The sequence below is a fragment of the Myotis nattereri genome (genome assembly GCF_964212035.1).
Source record: "Myotis nattereri genome assembly, chromosome: 15".
NCBI classification, from domain to species: domain Eukaryota; kingdom Metazoa; phylum Chordata; class Mammalia; order Chiroptera; family Vespertilionidae; genus Myotis; species Myotis nattereri.
In genome coordinates this window covers 28,614,951-28,632,998 of record NC_138090.1, presented here as the reverse complement: position 1 = coordinate 28,632,998, position 18,048 = coordinate 28,614,951, and the positions used below count along the sequence as shown (strand labels likewise).

General features: G+C 43.9%; 2 protein-coding genes across 2 annotated transcripts in view; one reads left to right on the top strand and one right to left on the bottom strand.

Annotated features, from left to right (window-relative positions):
- The window catches only part of ZCCHC14 (zinc finger CCHC-type containing 14), a 68,647-nt gene extending 66,498 nt beyond the window's left edge, over nt 1-2,149 (top strand). Inside the window, exons 14-15 of the mRNA XM_081107037.1 lie at nt 598-693; nt 1,406-2,149. The gene's annotated coding sequence lies outside the window, so the exon portion shown is untranslated. The remainder of the gene's footprint in view (nt 1-597; nt 694-1,405) is intronic.
- Nucleotides 2,150-3,205: 1,056 nt separating this feature from the next.
- Nucleotides 3,206-16,178, bottom strand: MAP1LC3B (microtubule associated protein 1 light chain 3 beta). The gene is made up of 4 exons (XM_081107038.1): nt 16,010-16,178; nt 10,061-10,116; nt 6,206-6,312; nt 3,206-4,891 (listed from the first exon to the last, which is right to left on the bottom strand). The coding sequence occupies exons 1-4, from the start codon at nt 16,047-16,049 to the stop codon at nt 4,717-4,719; spliced, it is 378 nt and encodes a 125-aa protein (XP_080963164.1). The 5' UTR covers nt 16,050-16,178; the 3' UTR covers nt 3,206-4,716.
- Nucleotides 16,179-18,048: the final 1,870 nt, after the last annotated feature.

Below are 18,048 nucleotides of genomic sequence, written 5' to 3'. Positions count from 1 at the left end.
AATATTTCTGAAGGCCATTACAGTGGCCTGGATATGTGCTGAAAGCCAAACTTTTAAATTTTTTGGTTTTTTAAACAAAGAAATATTTTAAATAAATCCTATTTCAACACAGTGAAATTGTGGAAAACTGTCTCATAACAAAAGAAAAAAGTCATATTTAGGTTTTTTTGTTTTAATGGTCAGTATTGGAAATGAAAGTGTCTTTTGTCACCCTTATAACTATTTTGATAAATATTAGAGATTAGCATTAAATACAACAAAAAATTAAAACAAACTTTGAAGTATGACCTTCAAATTGAGGTAAATAAGTTCAGACATTGTGTGGCTGTGTTCCAGTCATCAAAGGTCTTAGAAAAATTCCCAGTTTCTTTGAAAGTATGTGTGTGGTGTGACATTTCCAATGAGGTCATTCCAAGTTGAGAATTGTAAAATGTAAATATGAGATAACACAGGACACAAAGCTGCTGATCCATCAGATCTCTTCCAAGTGAATCGCATACTTGGACTTGGGAATATTTGCTAGCAGCATTATGAATTTCTCTCCGAAAGCAACCAAAGTCAGTAGGCCTAAAAGAGCATTTTGCATTTCCTCAGAAGATGTCCTCACGTTAGAAACACAGATCAGACTGATCCTTTCAACTACTTAGTCGTTTTCCTGAAACCGTGGCTGTTTCCAAGTGCTGTGGCAAACAGGTAGGTGTGGCACCAGCCACTTTGCTTTATGTAGTCTGTCATATATTAAAGTTTCTAACCCCATTTTATCTTCAAGAATGGGGAAAGTAGAATGTACAGATCAAAGTAGAATACAATGTTGGGATGAAACAACTACTTCATCTTTTTTTTTTTTAAAGCAAAACTGTCAATTTTCTACCTTATTTTCTAATTTTTATTTCATGGTCATACTGAAAATAGGAAAATGTTTAAACATTAAAACTCCTAATTGTTAAAGAGCACTGAGGAAATGGGAGCTAGCACTTCTAATAAAACATTTATTTTTTGAAAGCCGATATGTGATTGGGTATTTAAAAAAACCAGCATCATCTATATAATCTCCAAAAGATTACAGGAGTCAGCTTGTTAATATAGTAGTTCGTAGGTTGAGTATTTTAATTCACTATATTTAGAATTCTATAAGTCCTTTATCACAAGAAGTCAACATAGTTAGTTTACACTACACGTCATGTATGGAGGCGCAGTAGCAGTGGTAGTAACTTCGCCTGACGTCACAGCTGTAATGTGTTCCCTGTTTGAGCACAGGCTGACTGAGGCTTGCACTCATTCACTCACTCCAGTGTCTCTAGTGAGCACTTGCCAAGCAGGAATTGGGTTGCACCCTCCCCTCTTCACTCCCTATCATTTTGTCACTCTTCCTACTTTCATGGTGGTTTCTTTGATGCCTTGCTAGTTTTACTGATGGCGTTACCTGTTGAAGACTCTTAAAGGTTATAAGGGAAACCATGTCCCTGCTCAGCTTGACCACCCATCTCAGAGGATAGCGCCTGTGGAACCTGATCCCATTGGCCATCCTTTCCAAAGGACAGATGACTCCCAAAGAATGAGTCAGGTGACATTTAAAGCCATGGGTTCTGAAAAGGCTCAATTATTGACAAGTCCCAAGGTTATGAAAGAAAGTATCTTTAATCAACATTCACAAAACGAAATCCTGTGCTGGTTGAGGCCAAAGGTCAATGTTACTGCACTGTCAATGGAGGGAGGGGAGTGCCGGTCGGGTATTGTAACAAGCCCCTCACATGGGGAAGTTTTTACGTGCACAAGGACAAAGGCTTTGGTACTGAAACTGAAGACCTCGTATACTTAAGAATCTTCACAGCGTCTATTGAACATATTTTCTTTTTAGGAATGAAGGAAAAGTCTCCCATTTTTGAGCCATTCTTTTATGTCAGTTCTACAAAATTGCATGTAACTTTATAAATATTTTTTAAAAATATAGTTTTGTAAATATTTAATATTCTGCTAATTTGATTTTGAATTGTAAATGTCAAGTATTGTTTTTGGGGTTTTTATGTTTTATTATACTTTGTTAAAAAGGAAAAATTGTACATTTTTAGAATGTTTTTATGAGTAAATTTAATGTACTGAAAATAAAAAAATGAAAATAAAAACTTTCATTTTATTAGGTCTTTGCCTCAAATATAAAGCACACATCTTTTCAAATAATTCACAATTCTTGATCTCCAAACTAGGGAGTCAATCCTTTCTGCCTTCCCAGCTTTACAAAAGAAATACTTAAACGTGTTTTCTGTCAAGGTTCCCAGGTTTTTAACAAATACCCTTGGTATGGATAGAAATGTGAATTCTTGATTAGGGTATAAAGATGGTTTCATAACTATCAAGGTAGGTGTTAACAGATCTAAGCGTCTGTAAACATTCCCAAATGCATGGTGAATGTGCCCGACCATCTTAAGCTCTGTCCTTTGGATTTGGGAGGTTGGCAGTGTGAGTATGCCTACATTTTTGTCATGAGCAGTGCCAAGCACTAGAGGGAGCTTTTCCCCCATAAAGGTCCATAAGGCCTCTTGGTTTTTTCAGGCTACTGTTAGGTAAGTAACATGAAACACAGCTGGCAGCCCAATATGGAGCACTTCTTCCTCTGGAGATGCGGGACATGTACACATCTGCTGAACAAGAAACTCAGGGAAGCAGAGTATCTCATCAACCCACTCCCTGTACTCTTTCTTCTACAAACATTGCAGTGCCTACTTGAACTTGAGCTGGGTCCAGGTCCAGAGTTTTCCAAATCAGTAACACTGGCCACTACCTGCCTGGCTGTTCGCATTATATCTTTACCTGATGCGGCTCCCCAGTAAACTAAGGTACCATGAGCCATGCCCTTCCTAACTGCACATACTAGTACACACTCTATACCTTTGTGTTTATTTTACTTTGTTCATTCAGAGCAATATGTCTTCAAGTGTGTATTCCACAAAAAAACCTACATCCCACACCCATCCATCCTCCTCTGTGGCATGTAAGTTCTCAGTACAGTTTTGTAAGGACAAGACCAGGTGGCAGAGCCTTGACCACAGTGAAGAAGATGCCCCTGACAGGAGGCCTTCAGAGGTGTCACTCCCCCCACCTGCTCCCCCAGCACAGCAAAACCAGCCTGGATGCTGCTTGTTAGGAAGGGTATTGTTTGGCTTTGGCTAGTACAGACAGTACGCAGGACTGCAGGTCTCAAACACTGATCCATTAAATTGAGCTTTAATGACAGTTTTTAGTTGTGCCTTTATTCACCTTAGTTCATTTAAAAATGTACTTGTTTTAAAGATCCTATAAATATAGAGTGACTACCCACTAACGTGGGATATGTCACCCCTCTCAGCATGGTATTGTTTTTTAAAAAGCAGAATTTCTTATAGGAATCTTATCGATCACACAGTAGTTACAAGAATGTCAGATATAGTGACATACAATCTAAACAAGACAGGCCGATTAAGAATGTACATAATGTAAAAATATACATATTAAAAGTTAGCCATGTAGACAGACGCATGCAGCAGTAGGGGTAGGTGATAGGAGGTTGGGGGGGTGAGAGCCCATATGCAGTAATATTGCCTAATCCCAACATTATAGTAAATAATTTCCACTAACTGATACAAGTATTCCATACACATCTAAATACACAAAGGCAAATCATGACCTGCTACATATAAAGTGGTCTGTGATCTTTTTGTGATATTTCCATGAAAATAGTAAATAATCATGCAGGTAGTAGGAAGTATTGGTTATTCTGATTGGACTTGGGAAATGTTTAACTTTTCGACATTAATATCTGTGAAGAGAATATATCTCCTCTTACTGCTTTCTTCACAACTGACATGCGCTTAGAGTGGGGGAATTTCAATGGTGGTTTGACCTAACAGTGATGACTGAAATACTCTTTAAAAAATGTAACTTTTTAACAACATATTTTAGTCACACACTTAACATAAAACATGGATCATCTGCAGGATTCTGTAGTTTCTACCACTGTCCTAAAGAATGACACTGATACAAGTGCTCGTTTATTTACCAAAGCAGGCACTATTTTGAGCTCTGTGATCAGAGAATATCCAAAACAGAAGAAATGTCACTTTTTTCCTCTGGGCCTTTTGAGAAACTTGACCAAAATAAATTATTCAAGGTTCCTCCTGAGCAGTGGTGTCATCATATATGTTACTGTCTGGAGAACAAACAAGAACTTCCTAACACTGCAAGAGCGTTGCCTTGGGTATACTTGATAGGAATCAGGAACCTTTAACAGCAGTTCACCATTTTCTTATACACCTCCATTTAGCCTGTATTATGGCAAATGTGTTTGGGGGGCTATGCTTGAGATTTCTCTAGTTGGAGTTGGCAGGTTCTGACTTACTGTCTCTGAATGCTCAAAATGCAAGTTCCTATTGGGGAAAGAACATTAAAATAACTTGAAGATCTAGCTTATTGGTAAGTTAGAATGCAAAGTATTTTATTTTTAAACTTGAAACAAGACAGCCTAGGTTAAATAATATAGTTTTCCAAAGCTGAATGTGCTCACTTGGAGCTCAGTTTTTCTGCTTAAAGTACAAAAACAACTTTCTAAAACTCCTAGGCCAGACACTACTGTTTTGATGATCTGTGATTTAGATGAACAGATCCAATCTCAGTTGGTAACATCCCTTTTTTCCCCGTTGGTAAGGGTTTAAAAAATTCTAGAACAGATGCATTTTTCTAGTCTTACAGTGACAATTTCATTCCAAATGTCTCCTGAGAGGCGTATACCATATACAGGAATCCATCTTCATCCTTCTCACTTTCATACACTTCCGATATCGGTGTGGACACGCTCACCATGCTGTGCCCATTCACTAACAGGAAGAAGGCTTGATTAGCGTTGAGCTGTAAGCGCCTTCTATTGAAAGAAAATGTGAAAAAATATTGATACATCAATAAGTAGGGAACATATGTAAAAATATCACCCACTAATCGATTTTAAAAGTATAAAGATTTTGTAAATGCTGCTTCTGGCAAAATTAAGTGTATACCTTACCAAAGATGACTAATATTTCTTCTCATAAAGCATAAGACATTTTCTATGATTATATTCATGATCAATATTAGTGATAATCCTTAAGTTATTCCTATTCTTGAGTTTTAAACTATTATGCTGTCTGAAGAGTATCATTAGAGTCTAAAATGTGAGAAAAATAGTTCAAAATATTTACAAACTAAGACCTAAGCTGGTACAATTTATTACCACTATACCAAATCTGAATTCTTTTATTAATTTTGCTACACAAAACTTGTAACTTTTCTGATTAAAGGACACCTACACTAGATGTTATGAAAGGATCAGATAAAAAATATAAAAAACTAAGAAATGAAACATCTTATGGTTTTATTAAGCTTGAATAATTTTAATCAGAACTAAAGATTAATCTGTAAGTGTGATAAAGAATAAGAACTTAGCCCAGCTGGTGTGGCTCAGTGGTTGAGCATCAACTCATGAACCAGGAGGTCAGAGTTCTATTCCCATCAGGACATGCCGGGGTTGTGGGCTCGGTCCCCAGTAGGGGGCGTGCAGGAGGCAGCCCGTCAGTGATCCTCTCTCATCATTGATGTTTCTCTCTTTCCCTCTCCCTTCCTCTTTGAAATCAATAAAAACATATTTTTTTAAAAAAAGAAGAAGTTAAGCCCCGGCTGGTGTGGCTTGGTTGGAGTATCAGGATGTCCCCAACACCAACAGGTGGTGGGTTCACCTTAGCTGGTTTGACTCAGTGGATAGAGCGTCAGCCTGCCAACCAAAGGGTCCCGGGTTTGATTCCGGTCAAGGGCACGTACCTTGGTTGCAGGATCCTCCTTGGCCCAGGCCATGGTCAAGGCTCGTGCAGGAGGCAACCAATCAATGTGTTTCTCTCACATCGATGCCTCTCTCTGTCTTTCCCTCTCTCTTCCACTCTCCCTAAAAATCAATGGGAAAATATCCTCAGGTGAGGATTAACAACAACAAAAAAGGTGGTGGGTTTGATTCCCGATAAGGGCACATACCCAGATTTTGGGTTTGGTCCCAATGGGGCACACGCGGGAGGCAACCGATCAATGTTTCTCTCACATCAATGTTTCTGTTTCTCTCTCTCCTTCCTTCCCCCCACCTCCCCTCCTAAGATAAAAAAATAAAATACAAATGAGTTACCTAAAGAAATAAAAAAACCAAAAAGGTGATTACCTAATTATCTTGATGAGTTCACTCATGTTGACATGATCAGGTACAAGAAACTTGGTTTTATCCAGGACAGGAAGCTGCTTCTCACCCTTGTATCGTTCTATTATCACCTAGTAATGAAGCCAGAAATGTGATTTTAAAATAGTCACTAAGAGAGAAAAATAAAATACTTCCTATGTTTGTAACTGGCACATTTGTTAGTTTCCTCATGGCTCTATCTACACTAAAAGAGAAACATGGTAATTGGCGTACGACCGCTACCCTTTTCATTGGCTAATCAGCGAGATATGCAAATTAACTGTCAGCCAAGATGGCGGCCGGCAGCCAGGCAGCTTGAAACTAACATGAGGCTTGGTTGCCTCAGTGACAGAGGACTCCAACGTTCCCCGCCTGCCGCTGCAGGCCTCTGAGCGGGCGGTTTAAGAAACACTGTAACAAATACCACCGGACTTCAGCCAGCAGATTCGCAACATTGTAAGCAAAGGCCAGAAACCTACTTTCAGTAGCGGAGGCCTAAGAGCTGGAGCCAAACCTCAAAGCTAAAGCTGGCCCAGAATTAAAAAAAAAGAAGAAAAAAAGGAGCAGTTGGGAGCTTCAGTCACCCCCGGCCTGAAAACAGCCCTCAGCCCCTCACCCAGACTGGCCAGGCACCCCAGTGGGGACCCCCACCCTGAAGGATGTGTGACCAGCTGCAAACAGCCATCATCCCCTCACCCAGGCTGGCCAGGCACCCCAGTGGGGACCCCCACCCTGATCCAGGACACCCTCTTCAGGGCAAACCAGCCAGCCCCACCCATGCACCAGGCCTCTATGCTATATAGTAAAAGGGTAATATGCCTCCCAGCACTGGGATCAGCGGAGCCATGAGGCCTCCCAGCACCGGGATAAGCGTGACGGGGGGCAGCGCCCAAACCCCCTGATCGCTCTGCGGCTCTGTGTGTGACAGGGACGGGGCCACAACCTCCCTATCCACCCTGCTCTGTTCGTGACAGGGGAAGGTGCCCCAACCCCCTGATCAGCCCTACTCTGTGCCTGATAGGGGGGAGCTCCCCAACCCCTCCCCCCCCACGGGCCCTGCTCTGTGTGTGACGGGGTAGAACCATAACCTCCCCATCGGCCCTGCCCTGAGTGAGAGAGTGGCGGCGCCCCAACCCACTGATCGGCCCTGCTCTGTGGGTGATAGAGGGTGGTGCCCCAACCCCCTGATGGGCCCTGCTCTGTGTGTGACGGGGGCAGTGCCCCAACCCCCTGATTGGCCCTGCTCTGTGCGTGACCGAGGGTGGCGCCACAACCTCCCCATCGACCCTGCCTTGAGTATGACAGGGGACGGTGCCCCAACCCCCCAATCGGCCCTACCCTGATCGTGACTGAGGGTGGCATCACAACCTCCCAATCTCCCTGCTCTGTGCATGACAGGGGGCGGTGCCCCAACTCCCCAATGGGCCCTGCTCTGAGCCCGACCAGGGGCTGCACCTAGGGATTGGGCTTGCCCTCTGCCACCCGGGAGCAGGCCTAAGCCAGCAGGTCGTTATCTCCCGAGGGGTCCGAGACTGTGAGAGGGCACAGGCTGGGCTGAGGGACCCCTCTCCCCGCCCCCCCCCCCCCGAGTGCACAAATTTTTGTGCACCAGGCCTCTAGTCTCTTATAAAATGGTACACAAGAGACAAAGTAGCTCACTCCAAGGGGGTGAGCAGGGTGGAGGAAGAAACTGCTAAGTATTTTGTTATTTGGAACCATGAAAATATACTGCCTAGTCAGAAAAAGACCCTAAGTTTCAGAACAGAGGCTGGTAGCAGCTTAAGTGTAAAGATATGAATCTGTCTGTACCAATTCTAATACCACCATTTCCACCAAACCTTAATAAAAGTGTTGTTTTTTTTTTTTAAATATATTTTTATTGATTTCAGAGAGGAAGGTAGAGGGAGAGAGAGAGAGAAACATCAATGATGAAAGAATCACTGATTGGCTCCCTCCTGCACACACCACCCTGGGGATCAAGCCTGCAATCCGGACATGTTTCCTGACCAGGAATCAAACTGTGACCTCCTGGTTCACAGGTCAATGCTCAACCACAGAGCCACACCAGCTGGGCTAGACTCAGTTTTGTTTATATTAGAGACATGTTTCTCTATTTGACATGAAAATAATCCTAAGTAAATATCTGATAAGTAGAGGTCAAATCTTCAATTTGTTACTTGAAGATTTCTTTCATTTTGATAAAATATTCTTGCTATTTCTTTAATAAGTATTAAAGTCAAGAATCTTGAAATATGCAGGAAACAAAAATGGTTTCACATTATGAACTGAAATAAATCCACTAGCTCCTTGCCATAATTCCTTTCTGTAGAGAAGAGAAAAAAAAAAAAAGTGAAGCTGTCATCACCTTCCTTGTTAAAATGATGAGTTTATCTATGGCTGTGTGTTCAAAACATGATATCCACAAGGAAGAATCAGTGGATAGATTATACCTGCCTAGATTTAAGTGGTAGCAGAAATCAGAGCCAATACAGAAATCATAGGTTCTTGGCCCAGAAAGAAGCAGAAGTAAGGAATGAGAAGAAAAAATTCAAGATCGTAGAATCCTTTGTTAAAGGAACACACAGCAGTCTGGAAAATGCTAGATAAGATGACTTTGGGTACCTTCTGCTTTCAGCTGCTGAGTCTGGTCTGCTTGGGGAGAAGCTGATCTAGCTGCTTCTATTCACTATTTGGTGATGATATCCCTGAAAATTCAATTACTTAAAATGATTGGTTTACTTTTCAGTTCTTATTTCTTTAAATTTTTCCTTTGATTCTTCCAATTGGGGAGACCAGATGCCTAACTCATAATAAGGCATTTTACTAAATCTGAAAGTACCTTCTCAAATTTTCATTTAATGGTAAGGGCTATGGACAGGAGCACAGAAAAAAAAAAAAGTTACCACTGGGGAATGAAGAGTGGAGGACCAGGGAACTGCCTGTGCCTTGTCTGTCCATCCACCCATTGGATTCTCAACATGTGAGTGGCTGTGAGTCTGCTTCTCAAACTTGTTCAGTGAGTCACAAACACATACATGGGAGTACAAATATGTGATTTCTGCAAAAAACCTGAAACTACTAACAGAAAAGATGACTTTTAATGTACACAGATATTCACATTTCAAAGGATTCTGTAGAACTAATTCTGGCAGACATTTGGGCTAGCTATTTGTTTCCAAGGGGTATCACCTGTTAGTAAATAAATATAGCAGGTCCTCAAAAGTAAAAAACCAAACCAAAACAACAACAAAAACACTTAAAATTAAGGTAATTCCCCAGAAGGCTCACCTCTAAGCCATATGTTAACCCCAAGTACAAGGACATTATTGTGAAAGCTCCAGCCAGTCCAACCAGAACATGTCTTTTACTATAGAATCCTACAAGTGTGAAACTGCTGAGCAGACCCATCTTATTATCTTTTCTGTACACTTTACAGTCCCCCCATGGATCTTTCCTCTTCTTTTCCCTACTTTGGTATCAGATGACCAGTCAGAAAGCCAAACATGAAAGCTTCTATAGAATTTAGCAGTGGAATTTCTTTTTTTTCCTTTTTTAATCCTCACCCGAGGACATATATTTTTTCCCATTGAAGAGAAGAGGGAGGCAGAGGGGGAGGAGAAAACAGAGAGGGAGACAGACAGACATGGACTGGTTGCCTTCTGCACACGCCCAACCAGGACCGGGGATTGAACTTGCAACCCAGGTACATGCCCTTAACTGGGAATCGAACCCATGACCCTTCAGTGTGCAGGCTGACACTCTTAACCACTTAGCAACACTGGCCAGGGCTGCATACATTATTAACCACTGAAACATACATAGGTATCTAAAACTACCTACCGGGATTTTGGTCGGATGTTGCTCTCGGATAAGCCGGACATCTTCTACTCTTTGTTCTGCAATGAAAAGAGATATAGGGATTATTAAGGGCCCTAATGCAGCTTGTTTCCTGCATTTTTGCTGGTTGAGTTCTATATCTGAATTCAGCTATTTTTATCTGTGGCAGAGCAAAACAGTAGACACATCTTCTAGAATTGAAAGAAACCAAGCACTAACACTTCCTATCTGGCAAAGGTTGGTGTGTGAGGCCAAGGGCAATTATATGGAAACCAACATGCAATTAATTACATGGTTTTATCAGGAGTTATAAGACCAGAGAGAAAAAAGAATACCCTATTTAAGTTTAAATAGTTTTTTACAGTGCCCGAAATAAACACAAAGTCTACTGTTGAACACTTTTTTGAGAATATCTCTGTATTCTCCCCCTTAATATAATCACTTATTTATATTTTCAACTATTGTATTAGGCTGTCTGGGGAATATATGGGGGAAAAAACAAGCCAAGTCCAGTTCTCAATAAGGTGACAATATAACTGGAGGGACATGTCATATATACAGCAATACATGAACATATAATCAAGATGGCATTAATTAAAACCTAACAAAAATGAATAAAATCACCTTGATTTACTATGGTAGGATTCATTCTCATGGTTTGTACTGGCAAATAAATGATCAATATAATGAACTTCCTAAGAAAATACTCATACTAGTAGCTCCAGAAAAAAACATGCTATGACCTATATAAATACGAATTTATTTTAACATCACTGCCATTTTGGTTTGAATTTTTTTAAAAAATTAGTACTCTCCATAAAAACTATTGAATTCCCATATTCAAATATGAACATAAGTTCTATATATCTATTTTCCCATCCAACATTTCTAAATCAGCTCTAAAGATAAACTACTAAATAAAAATATATTTGCCCCCAGTCTATGTGGCTCAGTGGTTGAGCATCGACCTATGAACCAGGTCACGGTTCAATTCCCAGTCAGAGTTGCAGGCTTGATCCCCAGTGTGGGGCATGCAGGAGGCAGCCAATCAATGATTCTCTCTCATCACTGATGTTCCTATTTCTCTATCCCTCTCCCTCTATGAAATCAATAAAAACATATTAAAAATAAAAACATATTTGCTATAGACAAAGACGACTGCAAACTCATTGATTCTTCCCAGTGCATATTCTTATTCAATACATGAGGATAAACATTACTTTAGCTATTATTAACAGTGAATTTAATATATTGGTTTTCACCTGTGACATTGTGACTTATAACAAGAAATACATATTTGGTCCTGACACAGAGCTCCCAAAACCCTTGGATTTTACTATATGAGTGATAAAGATCTTTCCTTATTCATAGTAAGCACCTTTCAACCACACCTGAGTTTATGTTAATGAGGTGATTTTGAGAAAGCCTTTTAAGGGTGGGGGCTGGTTGCGAGGGGACCAACAAAGATTAGAGCAGTGGTTCTCAACCTTGGCTGCACATTAGAATCACCTGGGAATCTTTTTAAAATCCTGATTTCTGGGCCTCATCCTCCGGAAATTCTGTTTCTTTGTTATGGGGTGGGGCCACAACATTAGTAACAAAGAAACAGAATTTCCGGAGGATGAGGCCCAGAAATCAGGATTTTAAAAAGATTCCCAAGTGATTCTAATGTGCAGCCAAGGTTGAGAACCACTGGATTAGAGAGTTCAAACATTCAGCCTCTCTCCCTGACCACCTGGGAAAAGAGAGGTCAGCTGGTCCGAAGCACAGGTAACAACCTGCACTTGCAATTAGTGGTTGAAGTGTTAGTGAGGGAGGGGCAGTCTTGTGGGACTGAGTCCTTAACTTGCTGGATCTGAGGCTATCACCAGGGAGATAGTGTTAGAATTGAGGTAAACTGTAGGACACCCAGCTGAACTGCTTGATGTGTGGGAAACCCACATGTCTGGTGTCAGAAGTGAAGTATTTAGTAGGATACTGAGAACAGAGGAGACATACAGGAGGAGGAGTTTTTTCTTTACATTATCCTTGGAAACCTCATTGCTTTAAGACCTGTCCCTATGACTCTCCATCAAAGAAAAGGTACTCTACCATCCAGACTTAGTATGAGCCCTCTTCACAACAAAAATCTCCATAATGTCAGGGTAAATTATTTCAGAGGCGAAGGGAAATCAGAATTTAATTCACTCTAGCAAGTGGATGATAACTAATATACATGGGAATGTGTTCCTTATTTAAAAGCTTGTCCTAATGAATCTACAAAGTAAGTGAAAACATTTAGGCAAAGCCCAGCTGGCGTGCTTGAGCATTGACCTATGAACCAGAAGGTCATGGTTTGATTCCCGGTTCAGGGCATGCCCAGGTCGTGGGTTCGATCCCCAGCGGAGGGCATGCAGAAGGCAGCCAGTCAATGATTCTCATCATTGATGTTTCTATCTCTCCTTCTCCCTTCCTCTCTGAAATCAATTTAAAAAAATATGTAAACAAACAAAAAACATTTAGGCATAAGGGAAAGATTTTTTTATATAGGAAACTGATTTATTTTGGTAAATGAAGAAAATCAAAACAGGTTCTAAAATGAGAGGCTTCAAAGTCAAGAAACTATAGTGTCAAAAGTTTTCATTATCTTGATTTATCCCCAAAATATGGCCATAAAAGGAAGACAAAAAATGATTATTTTTATTAAAGACAAGTGACTTCTTTAAGGTGAAAAGAGAAGCATAGGAATGTGTCTTGGCCAGGTGCCTGAAGCAATTGAGTAAATATGGTCTATGCTGATACCTCTCTCTTATTGATTTTGGAGAGAGAAACATCGATGTGAGAGAGAAACAGCCATTAGTGGCTTCCTGTACGCCCCCTACTGGGAATGGAGCCCACAACCTGGGCATATGGCCTGACTGGGATTCAAACCAACAACCTCTTGGTGCATGATAAGTATTTTCCCAATCTGTTTATAAATCATAAATGTAATATCCAACCCATCGTGGAGTGCTACCCAGGTTCTGGCGTAAGTCTCTCTCCAGTCTACCTATTAGAGTAGTCGAAGCTATTTTAGACCAATACAAACTTCCCCTCAGACATGCAAACAGTTTCATTATTTTTTAATATTTATTTATTTTAAAAAGTTTTTGTTCAGTTTTAGAGAGAGAAGAAGGGGGAGGGAGGGAGAGAAACATGGATGTCAAAGCAAAACATCAATCGGCTGCCTCTTGCACACCCCACAATCTAGGCATGCGCCCTGACCTGGAATCCAAGTGGCAACCTTTCAGTGCACAAGACAACCCCCAACTGAGACACACCAGCCAGAGCCTAACCCTTTGATTATTAATGGAGAAGCTTAAGACCTAAGTTTACCACTGAATCTCAGCAGAACAGTGTCTGGGAAACAGTTCTGATATTAAATAAACTGGCCAACTCCAGAAGAAAATGGAGTGAAATTATTACAACATTTGAGAAGACTGAATCCAACATTGTTTGGTCAAATACAAATTTTCAAATGTATTATATTTTTCAAAACATCTGCGAGGATTCACTATGCATCTCGACTCAGAGTGTTGATCATGTATTGGAAATGATGGCTCCCTACCAGAGATGGAAGAAAATCATCTCTCAAGTTGAAAAAGACAAGTCCAGACTCTGCCACTAGGTGGACCATGTCCTTCACCTCTCTGGGCCCCACCCAGTTTCTTCAGCTACAAAAGGGGTTGTTTGGGGTGGGCCCTACCCTCTCAATCATAGAAAAAGACATCAACAGAGCTATATTCAATTTTAAACTAACTTAAACTCACTCACTTGTAAAGAGAGAGAGAACTGCTCAAGCTAATTGGGGCTGGTCTTAGATTCTACAGTAGAGGTTCTCGCCAAAGAATTAATTCCCCTCATTTACTGTACTACAAATCTCTGAAAACTCAATTATCAGTGCTGTTATGAAAATCAGGAGCAAAGAAAGGTAGTAGTCATTAAGAGATATTTGATACTTTTCTGCAAAATGACTATTAAAGAGATCTTAGAAAAGGGGGTGGGGAGGAAAGGTGAGGTAAGGGGAAAGCAGATACAATATATGGAGTGGGCAAAAGTAGGTTTACAGTTGTATGAAAAACGGCATGCAGATTATGATTATTACAATAGCTTTATTAATACAAAATACTGTCATAATGGCACAGTAAACCTATTTTTGCCCACCTTGTATGTAAGATACACTCCTGGGAATGGAGCGAGGGAAGGGGGTTCCTGCTTGTTTACTACAGAGTCACAGGTTCCGGGTGAAATCCTTCCAATTCATTAGAACATATCTCTCCAGAATAACTTAAAAATCCTTTAAGCAGAGGAAAGTATAGTTTCAGTCATGAGAAAATGGGCATCTTTCCCACACAAATGTCCCCAGTTAACTTTCAAATGCCAGTCAGTGAGGATGGAAGCCAGATACTGCAAATCTGCTTTAAATGCCGCTCTCAGGGTTGCAAAAAAGCTAACTGTAAGAGTTCACTACGGTCTCTAAAGGGAAACGTTCCAATTAAAAGGGCACGTCTAAGTCTTCTTGACCAACCACCTACCTAAGGAGTTGTTTGGAAAGATATGCTCGGCGGGCCGACATGCATTTCATTTACTGAAACTTCTCGGGCACAAGAAATCAAACACTTATCAATAATGAGATCTAGAAAACCATATCAAATGAACGCTCACCTCTTTCTAGACCCCCGAAACCTGTCCAGAGGGGTCCCCGCCGCAGACCGTGAGGATGGCCGCAGGCCCCTCTCCGCGCGCGCGGAGGACCGGTGCTTCCCTCCTCCCCCTGCCCGCCCCGAGCGGCCACAAGCGCGTCCCGCGAGTGGGCATCCACGGAGGCCACGCCGCTGCTGCAGAACTGTCCTGCTTAAGAGCACTCATCACTTCCTCCCCATCGTTTTTGTGGAGCAGTAATTGCTGGGATGTTACTTTCCGTTTCGGCCAAACGCCAGAAACCCTCGGCCGGGTTTCCAGTCTAAGGTGGGAGAGAACGGACGTGGCTCCCGCCGGCACAGAGGTGAGGGTGCCCTGGCGCCCGGAGGAAAAGCCACCCCCCCCCCCAGCTCCCCTGCCCCCCGCACACCAGCAGGTCCCGCCCGCAGGCCGGCCCACCCGGGCGGAGCGGGGCGCGGAACCTGCAGGCTCAGGGCCGGGGCGCCCCCTTCTCTCGGTGAGCGCGCTGGCGGGGCCGGTGCCCGCGCGGCGGCAGGGCACTCACCGGCAGATGACTCGCCTGCACCCCAGAGCCACCACTTCAAAGGGCCGGTCGCAGCCCGGCGCCCGGGGGCTGCCCCCGCGCCCGGCACTCCTCACACGGGTTTTCGCTTTGGGAGGGACAGTCACCCGGCACCCCCAGACCAGAGGGCTGACCGGGGGCCAGAGGTGATTCAGCACCTCCGCAAACGCGCGCCCTCGCGGGGCCCGGGGTGAGGGCCCGGCCCGGCTCGCACCCACCCCGCACCCCCGCACCCCCTTCCCGCAGCCCTCTCAGCCCTCCTCGCGGGCCCTTCCCGGAAGCCTTCGGCCCGTCCGGCACCCGCCGCCGTCCTCAACCCCGCGGCCTCTCAGGCCCCGCGCCTCAGCCCTCCCGGCCCGGCCCCTCGGCTCCTCGGCCCCCGGCCACCCACACCTCAGCCCCGCGCGGCCCCTGAGCCGTCCACCGGCCTGGCGTCCGGTCCCCGCCGCCTCGGCCCTCAGCCCTACGGGACCAGGCCCTCCGTCAGCGCCCAGCCCCCCGGCCCGGCCCGCCGCCTCGGCCTCTCAGCCCTCTCCGGCCTCCGTCAACCTCCGGGCCCCCAGCCCGGCCCGCCGCCTCGGCCCCTCGGCCCCTCGGCCCTCTCCAGCCTCCGTCAACCTCCGGGCCCCCAGCCCGGCCCGCCGCCTCGGACCCTCAGTTTTCCCGGGCCGGGCCGCCCTCGCCAGCCCCGGCCCTGCCGGGCTACCCACCGAAGGTGCGGCGCTGCTTGAAGGTCTTCTCCGACGGCATGGCGCGCGAGGCTGGGAGCAGGCGGCGAGGAAGAGGGTCCCGCAGCTTTAGGTGGCGGAGGTCCCGACGGCGTCGACCGCGACTTCCCTTGTGTCTCTTCAGCCCGCAGCCGCGTCAAGTGACCGGCGCACCGCCCCAGGAGGCGGGGCCAAGGGTGGACTCCGCCGCCGCCATAGCGTGCGTGGCGGAAGCAGGGCCGCGCGCAGAGCCGGAGGCGGGGCGTGGGGTGCGCCCTGCGCATGCGCGCGGGAAGGACGAGCGCCCAAGTTGACGGCACCCAGTGCGCATGCTTCCCTGTGCCGGGCGGGAGGGAGCCGCGCGCCCCCTTCCCCCCAGAGACGCGTGGGTGCCACTCTCGGGGTCCCTGTCCCGCGTGGCTGGCTGTCTGAGTTCGCGCACTAGCGTTTCCAGCGCTCGGTGCTGGTGGCTCCTAAGGACTCCACCTGATCATACAGTATTTTTGTGCTTCTATCTCACGGTATCACTGTTCTAGGAACTGCTGGGTTTTGTTTGTGTTCTTTGGCTTACCAGATAAAGCACATTGGGGGAGTGTGTGTGTTTTCATTGTAAGAATCTCCACTAGTGACTTCTGTCACATGTTGTCCGAACTAGGGAAAGAATTGCAACCGGGTTACTTCAGTATTTGTTTACTAGAAGTTAACTTTAGAATCTAACTCTTATCTAGGCCAGCATTTTAAAATGCAGGTTATTGCCCTAACCGGTTTGGCTCAGTGGATAGAGCATCGGCCTGCGGACTGAAAGGTCCCAGGTTCGATTCTGGTCAAGGGCATGTACCTTGGTTGTGGGCACATCCTCAGTTAGGAGGTGTGCAGGAGGCGGCTGATTGATGTTTCTCTCTCATCGATGTTTCTAGCTCTCTATCTCTCTCCCTTCCTCTCTGTAAAAAAACAATAAAATATATAAAATAAAATGCAGGTTCTTGGAGGGTAACCCTTATTGAAAGGAAAAACCCTTAGCTATGTTAGCAGATTAATTTCAGCTGTTAACCCACTGATTGCTGGACAAGTCTTAAGTTTACCACCTTTGGGCCTTTTAATACAAAAAAAAAGCTAGAAAATAGATGTGGAGCTGTTGATGTAATGTCTTGTGCTTTGTTGAAGGTGTGTTTCTTGAAAGTGAGAGTGCTGTGGCAGTGAAAGGGCTGTAGAAAAGTAAGGGAAAATCAAACCCCTTTCTACACAATAAAAAAAAAAAGTGAGAGTGTTTAAAATGTGTTCATAAATCCATCTAAGGAATGCTGGTTGTTTGCTGTTTTTGTTATTATTGGAAATTGAGTTTCTAAGAGTATAAGGTTCAAATTAAATTGGAAAGAAATTGTATGGTTTGATAATAGAAGGTATAGCTATGGAAATATATTTTGAAGGAAAAAGAAAGTGAATTTTCTTCAGTTGTTTCTGAATAGGTTAAAAGGTTTCTGAGAGCTGTAGAAAGGTTTGTGAAAGTTATAGGTTTATATAGAGAAATGTTAAAAGAAGTTATATAGATGACAGAGGCCAGTAAGCCTGGACAAGTGGAATAGGGAAACAGCAGTTTGCAACCATCTGGTTCTCAACCTTCCTAATGCCGTGACCCTTTAATACAGTTCCTCATGTGTGGTGACCCCCAAACATTTTGCTACTGGTATGAATCGTAATGTAAATATCTGATATGCAGGATGTATTTTCATTGTTACAAATTGAACATAATTAAAGCATAGTGATTAATCACAAAAACAATATGTAATTATATATGTGTTTTCCAATGGTCTTAGGCGACCCCTGTGAAAGGGTCGTTCGGCCCCCAAAGGGGTCGCGACCCACAGGTTGAGAACCGCTGATCTAGAAAATCTAGATGCCAAGCAGTCTGCAGCTATCTAGTAAATCCTAGGAAGAGTAAATGGTTTGCACTAGAGCAGCGGTTCTCAACCTGTGGGTCGCGAGCCCTTTGGCGGTCGAACGACCCTTTCACAGGGGTCGCCTAAGACCATCCTGAATATCAG

Bases quoted from the DNA above. Each gene is read 5' to 3' on its own strand.
- MAP1LC3B (XM_081107038.1), bottom strand. From the start codon at position 16,049: ATGCCGTCGGAGAAGACCTTCAAGCAGCGCCGCACCTTCG. The intron at 6,313-10,060 runs GTAGGTAGTTTT...CTTCATTACTAG, and splicing joins AACATCCGACCAAAATCCCG to GTGATAATAGAACGATACAA. The intron at 4,892-6,205 runs GTAATCACCTTT...TTCTTTCAATAG, and splicing joins GAACTCATCAAGATAATTAG to AAGGCGCTTACAGCTCAACG.